Source organism: Papilio polytes, unplaced genomic scaffold (genome assembly GCF_000836215.1).
Source record: "Papilio polytes unplaced genomic scaffold, Ppol_1.0 DF824269.1, whole genome shotgun sequence".
In the NCBI taxonomy this organism is placed as follows: domain Eukaryota; kingdom Metazoa; phylum Arthropoda; class Insecta; order Lepidoptera; family Papilionidae; genus Papilio; species Papilio polytes.
This window is the reverse complement of record NW_013524935.1, coordinates 2964990-2988488: the sequence shown is the minus strand read 5'-3', so window position 1 is coordinate 2988488 and position 23499 is coordinate 2964990. Positions and strand designations below refer to the sequence as shown.

Sequence of the window (23499 nt, the reverse complement as noted above, 5' to 3'; positions counted from 1 at the left end):
AATAAACTGTTTATGCTACGTGTGGTATAACCGTTATCCATACTTATTGGCTTGACACACTGCCAGTCGTAGTGCCACACGATCGTCTGCACTCGAAAGCATCAGCCGCACGCGAAAAACTCCGTTACCTTGCCTCAAAATACTTTCAACGAAGAATGCAATAAACGCGACATCATTTGACGTACAAATTGGCGGGAAATTAAAATGAAAATGGCGGCTAAATACGTTTTATTTATAACACTTTGCTTATTGGTTTCGTTGTGTGAAATGAAGAAGAAGAAAATGGATTATCCGACGGAGAAACAGTTGGTACTGCAGAGGAAGGAAACCACGCCGGTTGACTTTACGAGATTAGTTGTGATGAGGTTAGTTTATGGTTTCGCTAAAGTGTTGGGTTTCGATGAACCTGTCAGTCAAATACTTGATGGTGCATTTGTTCCGCCGGGAGCTGATGATGATGATGATCTGTTCGGTGATGACGATGATGAAGAAAGCATATTTGATGATTACTAGAGTGTTCAATTGGAAGTGATCGTTTGATATTTGGTTCTTCGGTGGTTGTGAAGTCCGTGTTGTGTCAAACATTTAAAAAAAATTACTCTATACCAAATAATATTGCATTTAAAAAACTTAAATATATTAAATTCGTATACGTAATGATAAGGCTAATTATCATTGTTATTGTTTATTTTTATTTAGTTCTGTAATGTACATACATACCTGTTACACGAAATAATTTAATTTCTAATTTATTTTATACATGGCTGTATATTTTTAATGTAAATATAATTTATATTTTGTAAAAGCAGTTTCATTTAGCTTTGCTGGCTTTCAGTTTTCTGTAAGATTTACTCGTTTTTCCGGTCTATTTGTCTTTTTTAATCTATTATACATAGGAAAGCGTATCATTTACTGTTGAATGGACATTCTTTTTGATAAATATTTATACGAATAGCTATTCGTGCTCGACGTTGCTTAGGTGAAAACATATCTATACTATTATAATAAAGCGTAAACACACACTTCTTTTTGCCAAAGATGTCAGCAATTACAGCATACTTTTGAATAATTCCTTTTTTAATAAAAAGCCCTACAGTTACGTCACGCTTTAGGCTATATATTTTCACGCCATCAAACTTAGGAGGTAAATATTTTGGATAAAAACCCTAATTTTGGAAAGAGACCATAAGTTGTTGCCAACATTAAGGAAGCAAGGTTGCCATGGGTTGTCATAGTCATGTCATTTTGACATTTGCAATTGATAATTTGACACATGTAAATAATAAAATAAAATTTTCATAATTATATGCGGATGAAGTCGCACGGGACCAGCTAGTTTTACAATATTAATGAATATAATAATTAAATACGTCTTCATCAGTGTACTATACATTTTATTAGCAAGGCTAAGCCACGGGAGCAATGATGAAGAGGTACGGAACGCCCGGAAGCCAAACCTTAAAGTGGCGCACAGGCGCCGGTCTCTTTGGGACGTCAGTCAATGGAAGTATTTCTTTTCACACCCGGGCGCCTGATATTTTTATACGACCCTGACTTTTAAATACGATTACTTAGTAATGTATACGTTTGCTATTTCGTAAATATTAAAAATAAAACACATATTACTATTTAAGATTATATTTCGTCATAAATTTTCATCATCAAATTGCCAAGATTCAGTGTTCACGAATTCTCTATCTTGAGTGCAAATTACGTCATTATCACTATCATCCTCCTTTTCATCATCAATTGCATCTGCGTCAGTGTATTGTGAACAACCTTTCATTTTCCTTATCAAATCCCCCCACTTCAATTTCATACCGCAAAAGGGACAGTCGCCCTCAATTGGTATAAATTCCCCACTTGTTAAAAAAACATCCGCCAAACAAGTTATGTGTGTTACCAGTTCGCAGTTTACATTCAAGCATGTCAGTTTGTTTGAATTTAAATTAAGAGAACAGAGTGAACATTTTATATCCAGTGTTGCTATATTCGAGTCTGATTTTTGCAATAGTTTCGCTCGGACTGGTCCATTTGTTAGTACCATATGCGATGGTGGTTTTTTATCAGGCTGAAAATGAAATGGAAATAATTAATTCATTGAATTAATTTCAAATTGCTATTTCTATTGATAGACATATCTTACGGTATTTCGTTAACATTAAACATATAAATATCTTTCGGTAAAAAAGGCTATTAAATTTTATAGCTTTTGTATTTTCAAAAGTCGCATAAAGTCCAACAGTTAACTAAACTAGTACAAAAACACACTTTTTTTACGATATCATATTTGATCAACTTTTGCGTCATCATCTTTCTCCTTATCCTACTCCCGTAGGGTCGGCACAAAAGGGTTTTCGTGCTCCAAATAACTCTATCATACGTCATCTCAGTCATCACTCTCTTTTTGATCATGTCACCTTTTACGATATCCATCCGTCTCTTTCTAGGTCTACCTCTACCGGTGTAACCTTCCACACTCATAACCAACGTTCTACTTGTAACATGCGATCAACTTTTGCGTGATTTTTAAATTAAGTCTGCAAGTATAATATCTTCATACGTACTGGAAACTCTTCGTAATAATCTTGTTCCAGCCACCTGACAACCAGCGGCAGTCGATGCCACGGACCAACTCGTAGCATTTCTGATAACACTCGAATCTTAAACTTAAATTCCGATTCTTTTCGTGGGATTTTCCTTAAGTTTAAATATTGCAACCTCGTTGTTTTATTAGGATTCTGCCACGCCCATTCAAACTAAAATGTTATAGAGAAATTATTATAGAGAATAGAAGAAACACCGATAACTTTATCAATTAGAAACTTTAAACAAATGTAAAATCGCGTACTACAGATAAAGAAAATAAATCAATCGTTTTTTGACAATAAACACAAAGCTGCCATATATGCCCACTCATGGATGTGAAAATTCGTAATTTAAATTGAATAACTAATTAGTAATATATTTACTTACTCTTAACGCTGATATATTGTTTGGGAAACCATGCACTACCATTACCATCTTCCTGTAAACACATAGTTTAAAACGGTTGTCACGCAATTCTCAACAATGTCGCCTCTTGAACTTAAATCGAGCAATTATAATGCAGTCAGTGTTGTCGCGAATGCTCGCACGACCTCAAACGTTTGGTAAATCTCACTTTTTATACTTTGCATCTAACAGCGAGTTTCCACTAGTGAAACATGTTATCTGTGTTTCTCAAAAAGAATAGATGACATTTTGCACATGTGTTTTAGTAATGGAAACACAAGGTTAAAAGAGTTTATTGGTAACTTTACTATTAAAAAATGTTTATCATTTTTTTAGAATTGCCAAATGTATCAAATTCGGCTATGTAAATGATGATTTGGAAAAGTAAATAGTAGTCTTATTAGTGATTATATAAATAAATACATGGTACAAAAACTGAATTTATAACTGTAACTCTATCAAAGTCATACAGTTTACACCGTTAGGTAGGTCACAAGAACATTTAGAATATTATTATAGAAAACAATAAGTTTTCACATGAAAACAACTCTAATAATGTATACATTAAAACAATGCACATAACTTAATGTCGAGATAATTTAACTTAGATAATAACAATGCAGGAAAAAATGAGAGTATAACTGTTTCTTACTCAGCTACATTATTAAAAAAAAAATAATGTTTCATCAATACAATATGTAGAATAGTGAAGATAACTACTAAATAGACAATATTCTGTTAAAAGAGTAATACAAAATACAATTATAACAATCATAGTAAGTAAAAAATACAAAACATTTGAAAATAACACCAAAAGCGCGGGAAATGTTACAAACCATGGTCCTTTATTACTAGTCCGATAAGCACCACCAGCCCACGTCCCTCTGTTATGTTGCTTAATTCTTCTATTTGGATCTCTTGTGTACCCTATATATGTTCTACCTTTGTATTTTGGATTTATACAATATAATAAATAAACACCGAAAAAATCCTCAACTATTTCGGGCTCTGCCATTTTAGCAACTAACGGAAATAATTAAAATGAACCCATATTAATTATATCAACGACAACTTTACTTCTATTAAATTGATTTATTAATTTAATAATAATTTCACAGTTCACCGGTAAAAAAATCAAAAACATGTCATCTGTCAATGTCAAATTAAATGTGAGTAGTGAAGACCCATGATGAAGCCTGGAGTAAGTTAAGAAAACCCAAAAGTAAAATGATATTTCTACTACCAAGAATTTGTTTTTTGACGAAGAGACTGCATATTTTTGATAAATAGATCAAAACATAAATGAGAGTCAAAAACAACTAATCCTAGTAAAGTATAATCGTAAACCTAGCACATCTCTAGACTCTAAATAAAACCCAAAACATAAAAAAAACTTCATTTCCATTCACTTCGGAAATCGCTGTTTGTTTTTGTAGATATCAGTAAAATGATATTTGTGTGAGATTTTCTACGATAAATGCAAGTGTTTAATAAGATAAACAAAAGTTATTTATCATTATGGAGGGCTCTTCAAATAAAGACGAGATGTTGTGCGGAATGTAAGTGTATCAATTTTTAATCAATAATAACATTATTTTACTACAGTAAAATTTACTACATAAAATACATTACAGATGTACGATCCATAGAAGTAAATATTGCTGTCCACGATGTGGAATACTATATTGCTCACTTCTTTGCTACCAGTCCGATAAACATTTAGAATGCTCGGAGAGTTTTTACGAAGATTGTGTTAACGAAGAGCTGTCTTCTTATCATGCGGGAGATGAAGCGAAGCGTAGAATGATCGATATACTTAAAAGAGTTCAAAATGACGTAGATGAAGAAGACGTTGATATTGAAGAAAGTATCGATTCGGACGATGATATCCCAATCGATTTGCACGAACGTCTCAAAAATTTGGACCTTAATAATGCAGAGGTATTATGGAATGCACTAACAGAAGATGAGAAGAACGAATTTGAAGCAGTTGTAAGAGGAAATGTGGGCTCCGTTTTACCGCAATGGGAACCATGGTGGATGTACAATAAAGATGGAAAGCTTGTGGAGGAAGTTGAAAGCTCAGAAATGGATGAGCATTTAAAGAAATGTCCATGTATCAAATCTGTGCCAAAATTTAACACATTAACTGTATGTATTTTCTCATAACATTGTATATGTGCAGTACCCTTCCCTAAGAAATTATATATTTAGTAGTGCTGTTTTTTGATAAACTTAAATTTTAACATTAATTAAAAATGACAGCAGTACAAAACCTTTAAAAAGCCTTACTCTAGTGGTTCAGTTAAAATGATCATTCATTTAGAAATACAAGCTGTAAATGTCTTCATTAAATGCAATTAACAATTTAAACAATAACTAAATTATGACTGAATTGTTTCAGAATGTAAAACCATCACCAGCTATATCATTTAACATAACAAATGTGCTTGCATCATATGCATTTGTAATGAGGTATTTTAACGGAGAGATTGATGCTGTAGTAGCTGTCACACATATACTGGATATCTGTCAGAATCTATCCTCTAGTACTAATTTTGATGATTTGGTGACTTCTGTGGAGTCTGTTGCACAGAAATGTCTACAGGTATGAAATAATAATTAAATGTGTGTAAAGAACCATAACTGGTCCAGGTTCAATTCCTGCTATAAACTGTTTTTGATTTATACTTATTTGATCTTTTTATGGTCAAGGAAAGAATAGTGTGACCTGCATATCCATAAAAAAAATAAGATCTGTGCAAAGTCAATCTTCACTGGGCCGGGACGGTTTACAATGGCCTAGTCACCCCTTTCCTGCTGACTATATTCTGTGTTCAAAAATAACCTCAACTTGATTTCTTTTCAGAGTGAATTAATAGAAACGGATGAAACAAGCCTAGAAGTTATGAAACATGATACATTTTTAATGTTAAAAGGACCAAGCAGGGATAATAATGCATACTATTGCAAATCAGCTCTCTCCCATCTAATAGAAATCTTCAACGAAGCAAAATCAAATTTAAAAACCACTACTAAGGAAGATATTCCAAAACCCAAAGGTACATTTTGTAAGAAATTCCCTGAAAACATGAATTATTTACCAAAGTTAGATTTAAGTGAAGTTAAGAAAAATGTTAAAAAGCTGGAGTTCTATTTATCATTTATTGAAAGCAATGATAATTGTTAATATTTATATTGATCATTTATAATATAAAAAAAAGTAATAGACAATATGCATATAACGCCAAATTGCACCAAACTTTTTTTAAGTGTACTTTATAACTAAAAAACATTCCTGCAAATTTTTTTTAAATATAATATGATGTAGTGGCAAAATTTAATCATTAAAAAGTGTTTTTTTTTTCAAATTCCCTCGCTAAGTCCTAAAACGCACACTATTGGTCGAAGCAAATGGCTTATCTATATCGTTGCTGTGTTGTCAATACACCGTTCATTAACGTTAGTTTATATAGAAATACACTCTTGAAGTATTTTACTGTAAACAAATTTTATTTTATTATTTTTAGCTCAAAGGTTGAATATTTTCGCGTCAGTACTTTTTTCTGGTTATTTTATAACAAGTAGAATCGTTTAAAAAAAGAAAAGAAAAACACTCATATTCCCTATTGTTTAATCTACCTTACCCACCTTTTTTTTACCTTGGATACTTTCTTTTAGGAACTTTTCAATTCAAAAATTTTATTCATGGCCTCAACTCATTTCTATTTTATCTTGAGTTTTAATAGACGAAACAAATTTATAAAAACACTAACTTTATCTATTGATTCTCTAATAGACTTTGTCCGCTTGCTATTCAAAAAAACAAAAGTGAGTAGCCTATGTGTTCTGCACACTATTCTCTACATGTATTCTAAATTTCATCCAGATCCGTTCCGTCGTTTAGAGTACAAACTTTAACAAACCTGCATCCATCCATCCATCTAAACTTCCTCATTTATAACAGTACTAGCTGTCGCCCGCGACTACGTCCGCGTGGAATAAAAAAAAACAAAAGTAAGTAGCCTATGTGTTCTTCTAGATTATTCTCTACATCTACACCAAATTTCGTCGAAATCCGTTCAGCCTTTTTGGCTACAAATGCTAACATCCATCCATCTATCCATCTAAACTTTCGCATTTATAATAATAAGAATTAGTAAGATGGTCTAAACACATTTTTATCTTACCTTGAGTTGAATAGACAAAACTATAACATTAAAACAAATTATTCATTTAATACTTTATTTCAACATGAAGTAATAGGAATGTTAAAATACTTTAAGTAAATTTACAAAAAACCAGCCAGATATTGACAATATCATTTTTTTAATAATAAAAATTGAACATAAATAAAATACACATTATTTGATCATATAGAATATTTACATTGAATAAAATAATTTAATTTCTATCTATGATTGTAAATTAAAAGTGAGTGAACTACAACTGCAAACTCTTAAAAATGTGTTATGTTTGGTTTGGATATTTTTAATTACTAATTCAAATTGATAATTTTAATTGTGTTTTCTGTTGGGCCGACCAGCAATCTATCAGCGGAATGGAATTCTTTGATTAATCTAGATAGAATCTAAAAGACTCAACGAGAAATGCCCATTTTTCTGTAAGTTTTAAAATCTTTAAAAAAACAATAAATCAGCACAACTTAACAGTAACTAATATAAATACTAGCAACATCAAAGGAACAGTAAAAAATAGGTAACTTAATTTATTTAAATACTTGAATATGTTATTGAATATATTGACTATATATTGATATGATACAATTAACTACTCACTAATATAATTTATGTTAATATTTTTTAAACATTAGGAAACATGTGTACAAAATACTACAAACACCAAGTAACATTCTATATCTACCCAACTTGTACAAGCTGATAATTTAATCAACTATATTCATGAATATTGAAACGCCATAATTTATATTGCCAATATAAATATTAATTATAAAAAATTACATAATTCTTGAAAAATAGTTTAACGTTTATTATAAATAACGATGTTAATAGAGAATAGGCTTCCTAATAATAAAAACACCGTTTTATAAGTTATGTAAGAATGTAAATGCATTGGGTGTCCACCCGAAGCATATTTTATCCCTCTCATTCCTGTTATAGAACAGAGATAGCAAATGTTTTTCATTTGTCACAATACTCTAGGGATTGCCTTTTTTATTGTTTGTAGTTGGCAAGCATAATGGCTAAAATGAAAATATGATAATAAAATTTAATACTGAAATATGTTTTATTTCATAAAACGCTCGTTTAAGTTAAATCAATGAATTGGATAAAAAAAAAAAACAGCTGAAATATAAAGAACTGCAAAAGTCTGAGTCAGCAAAGAAATACATAAAACATGTAACATTTTGTGATGATTGTATGATTTTTAGTATATTTACATACTAAAATAATCCAAATAAATTTTTACATATTGCAACATCAATAAGGCATATAATTTCGATGTATTATCGATCAAATTAATCATAGATTTAAAAAAATTACTACGCCGTAAAAATGTGACATCTAACCTAAAATAAAAAGCCTATTTTTCATATTTACCTGATTAATTAAAAATTAACAACGCATAATAGAAGCATGCTAATAAACAAGCCATCCACCAGGACAAGTAAACTTCTCTATTTCAACTATATTAACATACATTGCACCATTAAAGTAAAATGTAATAATCGAATAATGTATGTAAGTGGGCAATCTAGTATTTAAAAAAAAATTGAAACAGCCAATAACATTTTTTTTAAGTTTAGGATGTTGGCAATTCCACAAAGAACTTTGAAAGAAAAAGCAAGCTGGATAAGCCAAGCTATCTTATTAAGCTAGAGAAAGACCAGCTACAACAATGGCTGCGTATTTACGAAATGATAGCACCAATTAAGTAGTTTTTTGTGTATACAACATTAGAAAAAATGAGTGAGGAAACAGATTTATGGTAGAAAAAGCAGTTTAAAACCCGAAGTAGTAATAAATAATTTACCAATGCATACTTAATTTAGGTATTCCATGCCACATCTAGTGTTGCACATCTAAATGTAACTTGATAATGATTCTTGTTTGTAAGTTACTACATACATTTAGTGAATATTTTTTATTAAATTCTTAGTACACTTGCACTGTTATTTTTAGTATTATTTAATTACAGTAAGTGAATTGTTAATTCTTATTAAGGAAAATAAAGATTAAGCCATAATGGCAGATAAGAGATATCGTTAATTAAAATATTTCTGTGGAATAACACGGAAACAGCTGATGGAAAATCTCAGCGGGAGGCAAAAGATTGTAAATATCTTCTTGAGAGATGTCTCATAATTTCCACAAACATTTGTACATGTTTACATTATTTATTGATAAATAAAATTATTGGAAGTCGTAACAAAGTATTTCCTTAAATACTCCATTGCCCACTTGTATATAATTTGATCATTTCAATATTTTTAAAAGTTGTTAATTTATAATCTTCCCTGAAGTGTCATGTCCATGTCCATATTAGTCCGGTTTATTTGTATTTAAAATACTGTATATTGATTTTCCTTTGGGTATTAAAAGACTTTCGACTCTATTTCTCACGAATTAAGATTAGTTTTACTGCAGCATTTGTTTCAAAAAGTCACGTATCATTTGTTCTGGAACTTTCTTCGCTTTGTATTTTCAACTCTATTTTTATAAGAATAGGGTTCCTTTTAATATGGTATTTGGTTTTGATAATACTGTATCATGTCATACGTCCTTGTTCTAAAGTTAAGGAAGGAATTTCGTATGACAGAGAGCATGTACGCCGCCGCCTCCTTCTCTGTTGAATTGGGAGCGAAACGAGAGCGAAGGAGACGGATAGTCTGACCTCGGAAGCAGGGCAATCCGGTGTCGAGCATAAGTGATACCATAGATATTATCGCTTCTTGATACGGTCTGGAAAAAAACATCAAAATTCATAATTAAAGCATTGGTCAAATAATGATTAGTTTTAATTTACCTGTAAAAATATCATGAAAAAATTATCAGAGCGTAGTTAATCTACAATACTGCTTATTGGTTACTTATAATGTGAAAGTTTGGATGTATGAATGTTAGACTTTGTAATCTGAACATCTGAATGGATCTTGATGAAATTTGGCATAGATGTAGAGCGTGGTCTGGAAGAGCACATAGGCTATTTACTTTTTTTTACTCCACGTGGACGAAAGCTGGTTATAAAAATATTAATCCAGAGACTATAAATGCAATAAATCCATCTTAGATTATGAAGCTTGTCAAACAATAATGGACCTTAACACAATGATATAAGGTTACCTGACAGCGAGAAAGGCCTGCACGCAGAGCTCGCAGAACCAGCGGAAGGGCGGGGCCTCCATCTTGCCGCCCATCACCATCACCATCTCATCCGTCAGCTTGATGTCGGGCTCGAAGCCCAGATTACCACCAGGCGACGACTCGAACATGAATCCGAAATCTGCAAATTTACGTTATGCTGGTTAACTATCGCTTTTATTTATTACCACTTGCCATAAGAAACAAAACCAAAAAATCTGACTAATATCAATGCGAAAGTTTATATTTGTTAGTTTGTAGCCTAAACCGCTTTAAAATAATAATAATAAAAAATGTGATAGTCGTGACGTACCTATATGTATAATATGTCCGTCAGTATCCAGCATAATGTTGCCATTGTGCCGGTCCTTGATCTGCAACAGGAAGCCGATCACGCTGTACGCCGCCATTGACGTCACGAAGCACCTGCGAGCCGCCTGCGAACAAATATTACCTATAAGTGTTTATTAAAGCCATGAGATCCTACAGAAGTAGGATAAGGGAGATGATAAATGCCTATTTCCACTTAGCAGTTCGGATTTCGCTCCAGTGGAAATAGTTTACCGAATTGAAATAAAATTAGTAGTAAATAATATTGGTTATCAAGAAAATATCTAACATTTTGGCAACTTGACAATAATGTTCAATTTTTTATTGCAAGAAATGAATTCTATACGTTTTCAATGAGTTTAAATAATTAAATTTGTTATATATAAGCAATAATCTTACTAATATTATAAATGCGAAAGTTTAGATGGATGGATGGATAGATGGATGGATGGATGAATGTTTGTTAGCGTTTGTAGCCTAAACGGCTGAACGGATCTCCATGAAATTTGGCACAGGTTTAGAGCATAGTCTGGAAGAACACATAGACTACTTTTTATCCCTGGAATAGTTACGGTTCCCGTGGGATTCATTAATTTAGTTTTTTAATGTTTACTCGATCATTCTGCAACGGTTCAAAATATCTTATTGAAATTTGGCACAGATATAAAACAAAGTCTGGAGTACACATGGGATGAGGTTCATCCCCGAGAAATGTCAGGTTCCCGAGGGATACGTAGGTTTTTGTAATTTATATAGTTTGTATGTTTTCTTATACCACGCGGACGAAGTCGCGGGCAACAGCTCGTTATACATATAACATACCTGGAATTCCCTGGTGGTCTCGTCTCCATATTTCTTGATGAAGTATTCATACATGCCGATGTCAGTCTGGCGGCCGAGCTGGTCGCGCGACTTCGCGTTCGGCACGCACTCGATCACGCCGCACTGACACACGGACAGACAGACAATATAGATATAATCTGTTATTACTGCTTACGTCATACTTTTTCCAGTGACGGCACTGACCAGTAATTTAATAAATATAATCATTTAAAAACTAGGAAACCCTGGAGATCGACGTGATATATAGATATCTATACTAGTATTATAAAGAGGAAAGATTTGTATTTTTGTATGTATTGAAATAACTCAAAAACTACTAGGCTGATTTTAAAAATTCTTTCACCGTTAGAAAGGTAATTTATCTGTGAGTAATAGCTGGTATCATAAATAGCGAAAATTTGTTATAAACACTAATTAAAGTAGGTTTTACACATATGAAATTTTATTAGGGAAAACGATTGTTTTGAGACTAGGTAGTTTTTTTATAATAGACTAGCTGATCCCATGCGGCTTCATCCGCATAAAATTATATTATGATGTTATCATCTTGCAGTTTTTGTCCCTTTCCCGTAAGACGGCTTTTTGCAATTTATTAACTCCTTAAGGTCAATAGCGCGAAAATATATAGCCTAAAGCGTATCGTAAATTTTGGGCTTTTTATTACAAAAAAATTATTTGAAAAGACAGTGAGATTGCTGAAGTGTGTTCACATAGATAGAGACTGACCCCGGGCGCGGTAGCCACCACTTTGTACGGGAAGAGGTAGAGGTCGAGGCCGACTTGCTGGAAGATGTTCTTGAAGAGCGAGATGACCTGCAGCGCCAGCATGTCCTGGCGCACGTCGTCGCCCACCTTGAAGATGGCCGCCTGCCACGTCTCCGCCGCTATACATGTGAAACGATCCTTGCCCTCCTCCTGTTTAAATACCGTTTATAAATTAGCTATGTCGATAAATAAAATTATATTCTGCTAACAAATGGCAACTTATTTTTTACTACCATTCTATTTTCACCACTGCAACATCGATATTAACATACTAGTTGCCTACAACTTGGTTTGCGTGATATTAATAAAAAAAATATAGTAAAAATTATATCCTGTAACTTAGTGATTGGTAAAGCTATTAGGAGAAAGAACTTTTTAAATCGCTCCAGTTGTTTTTGAGTTCTATTCGATACATTTTAAACATTGTTATACGATATTTAATTCTAGGCGAACGAAAGCTAAAAATTTTGTTATCTATATTTTCAGAGTTGATAAAAATTATTTTAACTTGAATTTCGACAGTAAAAACCCACTAAATAATCATGTTTGCATTTGTAGTAGTAGCGTAATAGACTATCAAGTCTGGTAGAACACATATGCTACCGCTACTACTTTCTTTTGCATTTTTTTTTAAATTCCACGTGGACGGAGTCGCAGGCGAAAGCTAGTAGATTATACACAAAGCTATTTCTCCTTTGAAGTGTTAACTGTATAGGAGGAGGTGGGGGGGGACGTACAGTGGGGGGCTCCTCCCCGCTGGCGATGGCCATGGCGACGGCCTCCATGTCTGCAATGCCGTACTTGCGCACGCGGAACCGCGCCAGGTACGGCGCCTTCGCCGCGCTCTGCATCGGAGTACCTGCATATGTTTATTTTTTTAATTAATGCGATCTTACACCCTCACTTTCCCCTCTAAAGTTATACTAAAGACTTTTATGTAAATATTTTTTTATTTTTAAATTACGATTTTTACTTAAGTCTAGTGAAATACAACACAAGATTTATAACACAGTAATTTATATTGTACATACCGTTAAAAATATCGGTATAATAATAAAAACCGTTTAGGCCAAAACACAAGTGCATTTAGAATTGATAAGATTTACAATTCCACATTACTTGGTAAAAAAAAAGTGTAATTATACAATTTACGTTTTGTAGTACAATATGAAAACATTTTATCTAAATACGTAATAAAATACATACCGCTTTTGTAGTCTATATCAATAACCATAGAATCTGGATTCGATGGTAGATAACATCCTGGTTGAACCTAAAATAGAAAAAAAAATAGCTTTATTATTCAACCAATAGAATTAAATTACTAAAAAAAAAAACTCACCTTGACATTTTTAAGGGCTTCCAAACATGCCCGTTTTCGTTCAGCACCTTTAGGATAAGGTCGTATAATACCACTAATATTGGTGATTTGACTGAAGAAGTCAAATTCTCGTTCGTAGAAAGCCTTAGCTGGCCCCGACAGAGTGTCCACTATACTCTTTGTTAGAGATTCTAGAATATCGTAGAGAGCCACTGAAAACAAACAATACATACTTAAAAACATAAGAAACGCAAATATTCGAAAGATAATGAAGTAATAGTTAATACTAGAATTCAATAAAATTAAAAAAATAACGAAACAGTCTAAAAAATTTACCTTTATAAGGCTGTAATCATAGACTTATAAAAAACAGACGTGTCTATACCCATTACTTTAAACACTTATATTGTCCAAATCCATAGACAATAAAAGAACATAATCAGGCAGTAAAAAATGTGTTTATAATTTCTGATTACCAATAAATTTCATACATCAATTAACATGACATGCAATCATACAATAACTTTGAACTCTATTCTGTATGCAATAAAGGTTATTTGGTAACAAACTGTCTTTATGGTGCATCTCCTCGTCGGTGTACATGTTGGTGTGCATGTTCCAGATGAGCTGATGCGCCACCACCTGGGACTTCTTGGCCAACGACTTGATCAGCTCCGCCACGTACCCCATCTGATACCAAAATTAATTCTTATCACTTCGCTTTGTACCGCTTACAAAACTGACAAACGTCAAAAATGTCATTTCAATATTCGGCCGTAAGTGTCACTAAAGGCACATTTACATGACGCTTTTTTGCCAGTTGCATACAATACAATTGAAGCAATAATTGTTTTTTTAATAAGTTGTTTAGACTATATAAGATAATGATTGCTACAATTTCATTTTAATATTAATTTAATTGCAACAAAATCCTTGCATCGTGTAAATGAGCCTTAACGGTTGTGAGTGTGGTATTTAACTACGTACCGGAGGCAGAATTTGCCCTTTTCTAACTATTTCTTGCAAGTAGATAAAAAATAGAAAAGAGAAATGGAATTTTCAGAGGAAATAACTCAAAATGAACGGCAACAGTTGCTTCGCTATTTCGGCGACTTTAGCCTCTTGGTCGTTTGCGAGTGTTTGATATAACAGCATACCGTGTCGTGGCGCAGCGCCTGCACCAGCTGCGGGATGTAGAGCAGCACGGCGGAGGAGGGGTAGGAGGTGAGCGCGTTGACGGCCGCCTGCGCCGACAGCGGGTGCGGCGGGTACTGCCGGCTGAAGTACGCCAGCGCCTCCACCGGGCTCACGCGCGCCCACGTCACCATCTGCACCAGCTAGAACACACCATCATCATACTTTACATCATTCCACTCCAGTGGTACAAGCCAGCGCTAGATTCTTCAACTCAGCGAGAACAACGGAAAACAACTCAGCAACGAAAGCAACACGGCGCAGTCCCGTTTTGCCATTTGGCAAAAAAAAAAAAATCGGAGATCGAGCAACAGCTCAATACAGATGGTACCGATGCATTCCATCCATTGCACCTGAGTACCGCTGAGGAGGTTTTAAGTGTAGAAATCTAACATAACCCTGTCTTTTATATAAAAATAAAAATAAAAAAGACACGTTATCTTTCGCCCTATACCAAAAACAACGTTTCCCCACTGAGCGACTTGGAGTTTACCCTCAGGGGTAACTTGATCTTAGTCGACCACGCTGTACGACTGTAGTTTTATAAGTGGAACACCGCAAAATTCCCGGATTGTACACTGTATCTCTTGACATCGCTTACCTCATGAGCATCGCTGAGCAACGTCTCCGTAGTGACGAGATATTTGAGCGCCTGCGGAATGTGGCACACAGCCGTCGGCTGCGACTGTACTTTCCGTCTGATCTCCTTCACTATTGCTTCATTTTTCAACCTAAACATAACAACGATAAGTCTTTCGATAACATACAAAAGAGTATTGCAAAATCTGTGCTTTTGCGTCGCTAGCCGATAATCTAGGCTAGGACTAGAGGGACCTAACTTATTCGAAGTAGTTTATATATTCATCAATTCCGCCCCTCCGCAAAAGGCAACATGCTTATGGTAGTGTGTGTGTAATTTGAAGGGTGTAGCGTGTAATCTGAAGCATGTAGCGTGTAATATGAAGCGTGTAGCGTGTAATCTGAGGCGTGTAGTGTGTAATCTGAAGCGTGTAGTATGTAGTACCTCTCCGGCAGGAAGACGGCGAGCGCGGGGCTGATGTCCCAGGCGTGCTTGGCGTAGTCGCGCCAGGTGCGCTCCGTGTTGGGCTTGGAGCGCCACGTGGCGATGTTGTCCTCGCCCGACACCGCCTGCTCAGGCCGCGCGTGCGGGTTGTGCCACGTCACCAGCAGCTCTATCTCCACAGCCTACACAATAATAACAAAGTCAAACACTTATCTAGATGATCAAAAATTCCCCTTTAACTTTTATCTCCATAAATCACATTAATGTACAATCCGGGAATCTGGCGGTGTTCAACCTAAAAAGCATGAACGTTCTTCGAAATGAGACGACGGTGAGAAACAATTATTAATTGGACGTCGCTTTTAAACACGTCTGTACTAAAGAAGAGAAAATAGTTTTTTTTTTTTATATTTAAGCCTTAATTTGGGCAACTCACTGTTATTTTATTGGCTTTAATTGGCAGCAGATGCAAAATTTGTTTTTGTAACAAAGGAATTCTGTAAGTGGAACACCGCGGATTTCCTCGACTGTACATTTAGGGAAACAGTTTATTCTTGATTTACTACTTTACAAGCACATAGACAAAAAAATTGGAGCAATATTTGTTCACCGTAGGTGTAAACACAGTTACCATAAGTTCCAGTATCAAGTTCCTCTTTCTAACGTAGTCTTTAACGAAGGTGTCCTGTGTCTTCAGGAGCGGCTTCACGCTGCGGTTGGAGCGCTTGCCGGCCGCGCTGCCCGCGCCGCTGCTCAGCGTCGTCGTTGACATCGGCACCTGGGACAAGTTACACATATACATACAAGTCTCAATTTTACAGGGCCAGTACAGTTTACCCAACTGGACAGACTCACCGACTGGACTGGCATTGAATTCATATAATGTAAATAATGCCTGGCGTTAGTATATAACAAATGCCTGCCGGCGCTATTGGCCAAGTGTGAACCAGGCATAATTATTACAAAGATTTTGTCCATATTACAGAATCAGACTATCTAATAAATAAAACAAAAATCATCATCCTTTCACATTTCCTAGTGAAAAGTCGGCACAATAAAATAAATCCTAATTTATATTATAAATACGAAAGTTTGAAAATCAGAATACTCAAAAATTTAATATGAATACTCAAAAAATAACAGGCAATGGCTAATTCATAACCGGTTAAAATTGGTTATAACTAGTATTCTTACCGTATTAATCCAGCCCGTGGTCTGTCGGCTGCCGATGTCGCTGCTGTTGATGGAGGAGCGGTTGTCTGTCGGCGAGTTCGACGTGTAGATACTCTGTTGGCTACTCGGACCCATTGTGTCGAATTCTGGAACATATATATCTATCTCTCTCACACGCCATAAGAGTGAGAGAGACGAACATACGTTGAACAGTTGAAAAGCGCAAACGTACGTAATTTATATCAGCTAATATTGTTTATGTTCTTTCATATGCTAGCATAGCTATGCTAGCATAGCATTTCATAGCTAGCATTTTGTTACAAATTAAAAAAAATGCTGCTATTAAATTTAAATTAAACCAATAATATGATAATAATTACTAACTGTGACTTAACCTACAAACACCTATATATGTTTTAATACACGTCTTTCAATAGTAAAAACAAAAATAACTTATATAAAAATCAATTCTCCTTACCACCAATATCACTGCTTTTCAAATACTTCTTATCCGAGTGCATTAATTGCCAGAACTTAATCAACGACATGATATCCTCTCTGAGAGCGCCTGAACTTTTAGCGGGGCATTGCAGACCTCTGCAGAAGTAGTCCAAGCAGACGCTGTACACTCGCTCTCGTAGTATATTACGTGCTAACGAGCGAGGAAGAATATCCCCTTGTAGTAATGACAGGCCACAGGATAACAGTCTGTAAAGTGTAAGAAATAGAGTTGAAATTAGATTGTTCATGCAACTGACATAATAAATCATTGAACACAGCACAGGATTTTAGTCTATAAGTTGTAAGCCGTAGAGTGCAAATTAGATTGCTAACGCGACTAAACGATTCTTTATTGTACCAGCTACAGTATAATAGTGTGTAAACTGTAAGAAATATAGTTCAAATCAGATTGCTCATGAAATAAAAAAGTTATAATGAATTCCTTACGTACTTGAATCTAACTCCAGCCGCTTCTACATGCCTGTTGATGTGATCTCGAATATCTCCAACAGTAATTGGTAGTGACCTAAAATTATTTATCATAATTATTCACATTGAATACCAATAAAAACACATAGTTAACTTAAATATGAGTTTTTTAGCACTCGGAAAATGTATTTAAGAGTTATAAAAGTACACAGTCTTTAGTCCATTTTTTTAAATACCTACAATTCGGTATAAGTTTAAAAATGAAAAATTTTGAACTGAAGCATATTCGTTTTTACACTCCACTTAATTTATAAAAGCTATAACTACACAAAATTAAAGCGAGATGCGACATTTTTGTTAAGTGTACCACCGCGAGTGACGTGAACTGTACCTGTGTAGCAAGCTAGCGAGCATTTCCACCTTCTCCAGGCTGTTGTACTTAGCAGTATCAGCCACCTCGCACAGGTAGCGCACCCACACCGCATGAGGCGCTACGAACGGCGGGCGCGGCTCCAACTTCGAACCTAAAATGTGCTATCTTTTGTAATCTGACTAGACAAATTGTAAAACACGAAAGTGTACAAAATATTATATAGAATGCCCCCTTGTGGGCGCTGGAGGTTTAGAGGAGGTGAAGGGCCTAAAAAATGGGGGAGGGGCGGTGATGATTGCTGATTTTTAAGGCAAAATACCTTTAATATTACAAAGTTGCATTATTATTGCTCCGTTTGTTATGAACAAATATTTCTTATATTGTTACAAGCTTTTGTCCGCTTTAAGTTGGAATACGAAATAAATTTCGGCACTTTTCCATTCAAGCAATCGTACCTTCATACGCTGCTAAGGGGCTGATCTCATCATGCTGCTTGGAGAAGAGTCCCATCTTCCTGTCCACAGTGCACTGCCACGCGGCGAAGATCTCCTGCAGCAGCCGCAGCTCCAGGTCCGGCCGCGCCGTCGTCAGCCACTGCCAGCATTCCACCGCCGTCGTCACCGCGTCCTCCGTGAAGATGTCCACTTGAGACCATGCTATCATACACAAACAATTTAAAATGTAACAAAACCTTCGTAATTAGAAATTTGGTTAAAATATACTTTAATTTCTCGTGGACGAAGTCGCGTGCAACAGCTAGTCTATTACAAATATCTATGAGAGTAAAGTTCTATAGTAGTACTGTTTCCCGACTCAAAATTTTAATAGTGGTAGTGCCCGCTTTAATATCTTCGCACTGTAGGGCCAGCTCGTTCGGTGTAATACCACGACCACGTAGAAGACAGACGTGAAGTGGAAGAAATTTCCCATTTCGTCTAATGAGTGTGGTGCCGGAGGCCTAATTTTAATCCCTTTCCCTTTCAACCCTTTTCTTAATAGGAAAGGATGGGAAGGAAAAGTTGATTTGACGGTGGAGGAGACGCATAGGAAGGGGAAATGTCCTCTTTATTTGCATCTCCTCCTCCATCAATTAAGGGTAGGCGTCGCGTCTGCAATTGCGGATGTTTATGGGCAGCGGTCGCTATCCACTTCGGTGGATTCAGGTGGCCGCTTGCTCGTTTGCCACCATATAATAAAACTCACCGACACTATGTAGCAAAGTGCGCGCAGTAGGCGAGGACTGCGCGTGCGCGGATGTAGTGTGTCTTGCGTGCACGAGCAGTGCGGTGGCTCGCCACAATGCCGCACGGTGCGCAGTCTCGCTGCCACTCGTGCAGGCGTCGCGCAGCGCGGAGTGCAGCTTCGCCCCCACACGCCACACCGCCGCCTCGCCCCCGCCCTCCGCGTGCACCGCGCCCGCCACCTACGTATTTTAGACAATAATAACGTTTATCTCTACTGTTCCTAGTGCCAAGTCGCAGTGGTGTCAAATCTTGCCACATACCTCACCAGCATATCTACTGCGTTGTGACACCACAGCCAGTAATGCCGCGGAGTCGTGTGTGACGCAAGGCGGGCGCTTGTCTAACGCGGCGCGGGGCAAAGGTGCCGACGCGCGGTTTAGCCCCGCGGCACCAAGTAGCGCACCTGTCGCTAGTGCCAGCCCGCAATGGTGCCATAATGTTGAGTTCGGCACCTGCAAGGAAATATATTAGGTAACGTAGAATATTGTCAAACATCTATACTAATATTTTAAGGAGGAAAGATTTGTAATTTTTGTATCTATTGAAAAACTGCTAGGCCGATTTCAAAAATTGTTACACCATTAGAAAGCTACATAATCACTCAGTAACAATGGTTTTATTGTTAAATTTAACGTGGACGAAGTCGCAAGCAACAGATAGTTTTACATAAACATGATCCTTTGAGTCGGATGATTTTCAACATTTGAATTTATTAAATATAAACTTGATACCTGATTGAGATATTCTTGCAAATGCGATCTGGTCGATTGTGGGGCCCATTTCATAGCCTCTTGCACTATACCGTGACAACGATCCGCGAAATCTTTTACTATTCCCTAAAACAAGAAAAAATTAAACGCAAATATAAAAACTTTTAAAGTCATATTTGTATTTTCTTTGTAACATTTACCTCTCTCCCTTCTAAAGTGTCTTGTAGCTGCAGAGTGAAGTCAGTACCGGGGACTTTAAGTAAAGGTGTTTCCTGATTAGCGTCTAGTTCCAGACTGAAACTTAGCACTTGCAGAATATCCAGCATTGACCATAGCACCTAAAAATATCAAATCAACATCACAATATTGTTGAAATACAAATGTAATTTTCGAAATTGAAGCAGGAACAGCGCACTTTTATAAAAAAACTAGAATATCCATTATTAAGAAATTGTTTGCATATCATAATTAACACACCAAAACCTCTCATAAACGATCTAAGTCTCTGTAAAACTTTACAGCATATGACTTTGACGCTTTTTATCTTACAAATGTTTCACTTTACTTATATATAGGCTACTTACTTTTAGTTTTACTTTAATTCCTCGCAGTTACGGGCAACAGCTAGCAAATAAAGGTATGTATACACCTACAAAGGGCTATAAAGAGCTATAAAGGGCTGTAAAGAGCTATAGACCTGTAAAGGAACTAGATGATATACTAACTCGACAGTTCCACAGTAGATGTGGGAAGCGGTCAACGAGCCCCGCCAGCCATTTGTCAGCAACTCTTCGTATCTGCTTGTGAATGTGGTTGAAGTTGACGAGCAGGAACTGCGCGTGGCTCTCCAGCTCGCGCTCGCGGCACTCGTCCTTCACTTTGTCAGACATCACGTCTAGAAACTTCTGGAATACTTTGTCTCCAACGCTAAATAATAACAAAAAGTAGTTGGACATCGACTAATTTTGCCCTTTGTATACAGTTTTTTGCTATAAAATACACTCCGGGGAAAATTATTAATCGAATGACTTAATTTGGCTATAGATAAATATAGGAGACATTTAAAATTACATGGCAACACTTCTAACAATTGGGTAAAATTGAATTAGTAATTTCTCATATCTTATTAATTACTTACCTTGCAACACATTGCCACATACCACTCTTGTCCTTCTGCAAAGCTGTATCACTCAAATATTCTATAATCGGTTGTAAACTTGGCTCTGGGGAGTTACACACCCTAAAATATCAATAAAATGTTTTAAAACTTTAAATAGGCCAGATAGACCAATTATGTTTGCGTCCAAAGTATATATTTTTTAAATGTCATAGATTAAAAACTAACCTCAAAGTCTCCAACCAATAAACGCTCAGTAAATACATGCAGGGTGCAAATGTCAACTTATTGACATTGACAGTGACATCTGGCGGATGATCTAACAGGTTGAGGATCTGCGTCTTCAGCTCCTGCAGCTCAGTGAGCGAGACAGAATCATTCCTGACAGCTGAAGTGTACTGAAGTTCGCGCATTTCCGAACGCAATGACGTTTGCGAGACAAGGAAGGGCGATTTGACTGCTATCTCTTTCACACCCGCGTACCACTCTTGTGGCCATAGACCTGTGGAGTTGTCGTGTTGATGTTCAAAAATTTATTTTTCTTGGCTTAAATCTTTTTTTCGTCGATCTTTTTTTATTAAAGGAAGAATGTATTTGAAAATTTTAAATTAAAAGCTTGAATTTTAGGGTTTATATATTTGTGTAATAGGAAATTTGGTATTCTATAATTTTTTCTGTACAATATATATTGAGTATAGGAGTTATAATATTTTATAGTGATATATTTATAAATATCTATAGTTTATATTATCAGATTCTATGTATTTTACAAATGTTATATTAAAAGCATATTTTTAATTACATTAAAAACCCAAAAAGAAACGAAATTCGCTTAAAATTGAAGCAGAATTATATTCATGTAAATATAAAAACTAACATAATCTAACACTGCATTCTAAGATTTAAAAGCACACTCTTTCAAGAAAAGAAAATCGAACAATCTCGAAACACATTACTATGAATTTCCACCGCCAAAACATAAACAATCAAATATTGTTAACTCAGTATTTTCGAAGAGAATGAAAGAGATGTCAATATGAATATAATGTTTCAGCTGTGTAAACTCAGAATTACACAAAAAATTACCCAAACTTTACACAATCGTGCACAATCATTTAAGGCACGTTTTCTTAAAAACTCATATAAGGTTATTGAAATGGTGCTATATGGAACTCATTTATTTTACATCGACTAATATTGTAATTTTTTTTCGACATAACTCAAAAACTGCTAAATCATCTTTTATAATTTCACATATACGAATCTTTTTTTCATTAATCTCAAAAATTAAAAAATCTAAAACTATGCAACTTATAAACAAGGCATTTTCTAAAAAATCAGATATACAAAAAAGCTAACAAAAACACATTTTAACTCGATTTAAAATAGCACCATTTCAGTCTAAAACAGTTCAAAAAACCAAAAAAATCACAAACTAATGTTTCTAGAAGCATCTTTTACTCACGCTTTCGCATGGCTACAGGCGTGGCCATAGAAGAAGACAACATAGTTAAATACATCTATATAAACAGTATGTAATAGTCAAAGTGTAGAGAATAGCTAAATTGAGTCCAAACACAATATACTTAAAGTTTAAAACTGAGCAATTTACATCGTGGGTAAAGTATTAGATATAAAAGGGATTTTAGTTAATAAATAGTTTGATATTTACCTGATTCGGCCGCGGTGAATCCCATAACGACGCAGTACAGCCAGAAATCTTTGAATAGCTTGTGAAGTCTCGGTTTTGGGTTCTTTATTGGAGGTAGTCTTTTGACTAGGACCTGTGAAATATTTTATCATTAAAATTGATGTAACAGTAATATTTATTCATCGTATTTCTTTTTTTTTAAATTTTCCAATGGTCCCTGGCAACAAAGTTTAGAAGTCTATGATTTTTAATTCATGTCAGCAACGTTATGGAACCATTGATTTATATTATCTTGATAACTTGAACATACCTTAGATCCTAAGATCTCAATATAAATGCGTTTGTATAAAAAAATCATGATGTCTTACGATTGCTAATTCGGTTTTTAAATTCGAGTCGTCGTCGAGCAAGCGTACAGAATAGACGTGTGCCAAATTCTTTTAAAAATGTATTAATTCTTATCATTCAGTTTTAAATCGTAAAAGCT

The 23499-nt window shown here is 35.2% G+C and overlaps 3 protein-coding genes across 4 annotated transcripts in view; 1 reads left to right on the top strand and 2 right to left on the bottom strand.

Annotated features, from left to right (window-relative positions):
- Positions 1-1630: 1630 nt before the first annotated feature.
- On the bottom strand, positions 1631-4099 carry LOC106108612 (structure-specific endonuclease subunit SLX1 homolog). The gene is made up of 4 exons (XM_013289864.1): positions 3831-4099; positions 2977-3028; positions 2568-2759; positions 1631-2071 (listed from the first exon to the last, which is right to left on the bottom strand). Exons 1-4 carry the CDS (start codon positions 4007-4009, stop codon positions 1646-1648), a joined length of 849 nt encoding a protein of 282 aa, XP_013145318.1. The 5' UTR covers positions 4010-4099; the 3' UTR covers positions 1631-1645.
- Positions 4100-4362: 263 nt separating this feature from the next.
- Positions 4363-6266, top strand: LOC106108597 (zinc finger HIT domain-containing protein 2). The gene is made up of 4 exons (XM_013289838.1): positions 4363-4553; positions 4629-5145; positions 5399-5602; positions 5864-6266. The coding sequence occupies exons 1-4, from the start codon at positions 4513-4515 to the stop codon at positions 6182-6184; spliced, it is 1083 nt and encodes a 360-aa protein (XP_013145292.1). The 5' UTR covers positions 4363-4512; the 3' UTR covers positions 6185-6266.
- A 1107-nt stretch (positions 6267-7373) lies between these two features.
- Positions 7374-23499, bottom strand: part of LOC106107997 (phosphatidylinositol 4-kinase alpha) — a 26599-nt gene continuing 10473 nt past the window's right edge. For both annotated transcript variants that reach the window (XM_013289056.1, XM_013289064.1), the window contains exons 12-37: positions 23034-23145; positions 21590-21863; positions 21383-21484; positions 20970-21171; positions 20445-20582; positions 20266-20370; positions 19795-19986; positions 19494-19713; positions 18746-18946; positions 18309-18441; positions 17940-18014; positions 17466-17695; positions 17009-17133; positions 16446-16592; positions 15815-15996; positions 15392-15521; positions 14754-14933; positions 14166-14286; positions 13618-13808; positions 13482-13548; positions 13013-13134; positions 12237-12425; positions 11490-11612; positions 10651-10774; positions 10320-10479; positions 7374-9938 (exon numbers count right to left, since the gene is read on the bottom strand). In XM_013289056.1, coding sequence (XP_013144510.1) covers positions 9713-9938; positions 10320-10479; positions 10651-10774; positions 11490-11612; positions 12237-12425; positions 13013-13134; positions 13482-13548; positions 13618-13808; positions 14166-14286; positions 14754-14933; positions 15392-15521; positions 15815-15996; positions 16446-16592; positions 17009-17133; positions 17466-17695; positions 17940-18014; positions 18309-18441; positions 18746-18946; positions 19494-19713; positions 19795-19986; positions 20266-20370; positions 20445-20582; positions 20970-21171; positions 21383-21484; positions 21590-21863; positions 23034-23145 — 4071 coding nt within the window. In that variant the 3' untranslated portion in view covers positions 7374-9712. The remainder of the gene's footprint in view (positions 9939-10319; positions 10480-10650; positions 10775-11489; positions 11613-12236; positions 12426-13012; positions 13135-13481; positions 13549-13617; positions 13809-14165; positions 14287-14753; positions 14934-15391; positions 15522-15814; positions 15997-16445; positions 16593-17008; positions 17134-17465; positions 17696-17939; positions 18015-18308; positions 18442-18745; positions 18947-19493; positions 19714-19794; positions 19987-20265; positions 20371-20444; positions 20583-20969; positions 21172-21382; positions 21485-21589; positions 21864-23033; positions 23146-23499) is intronic.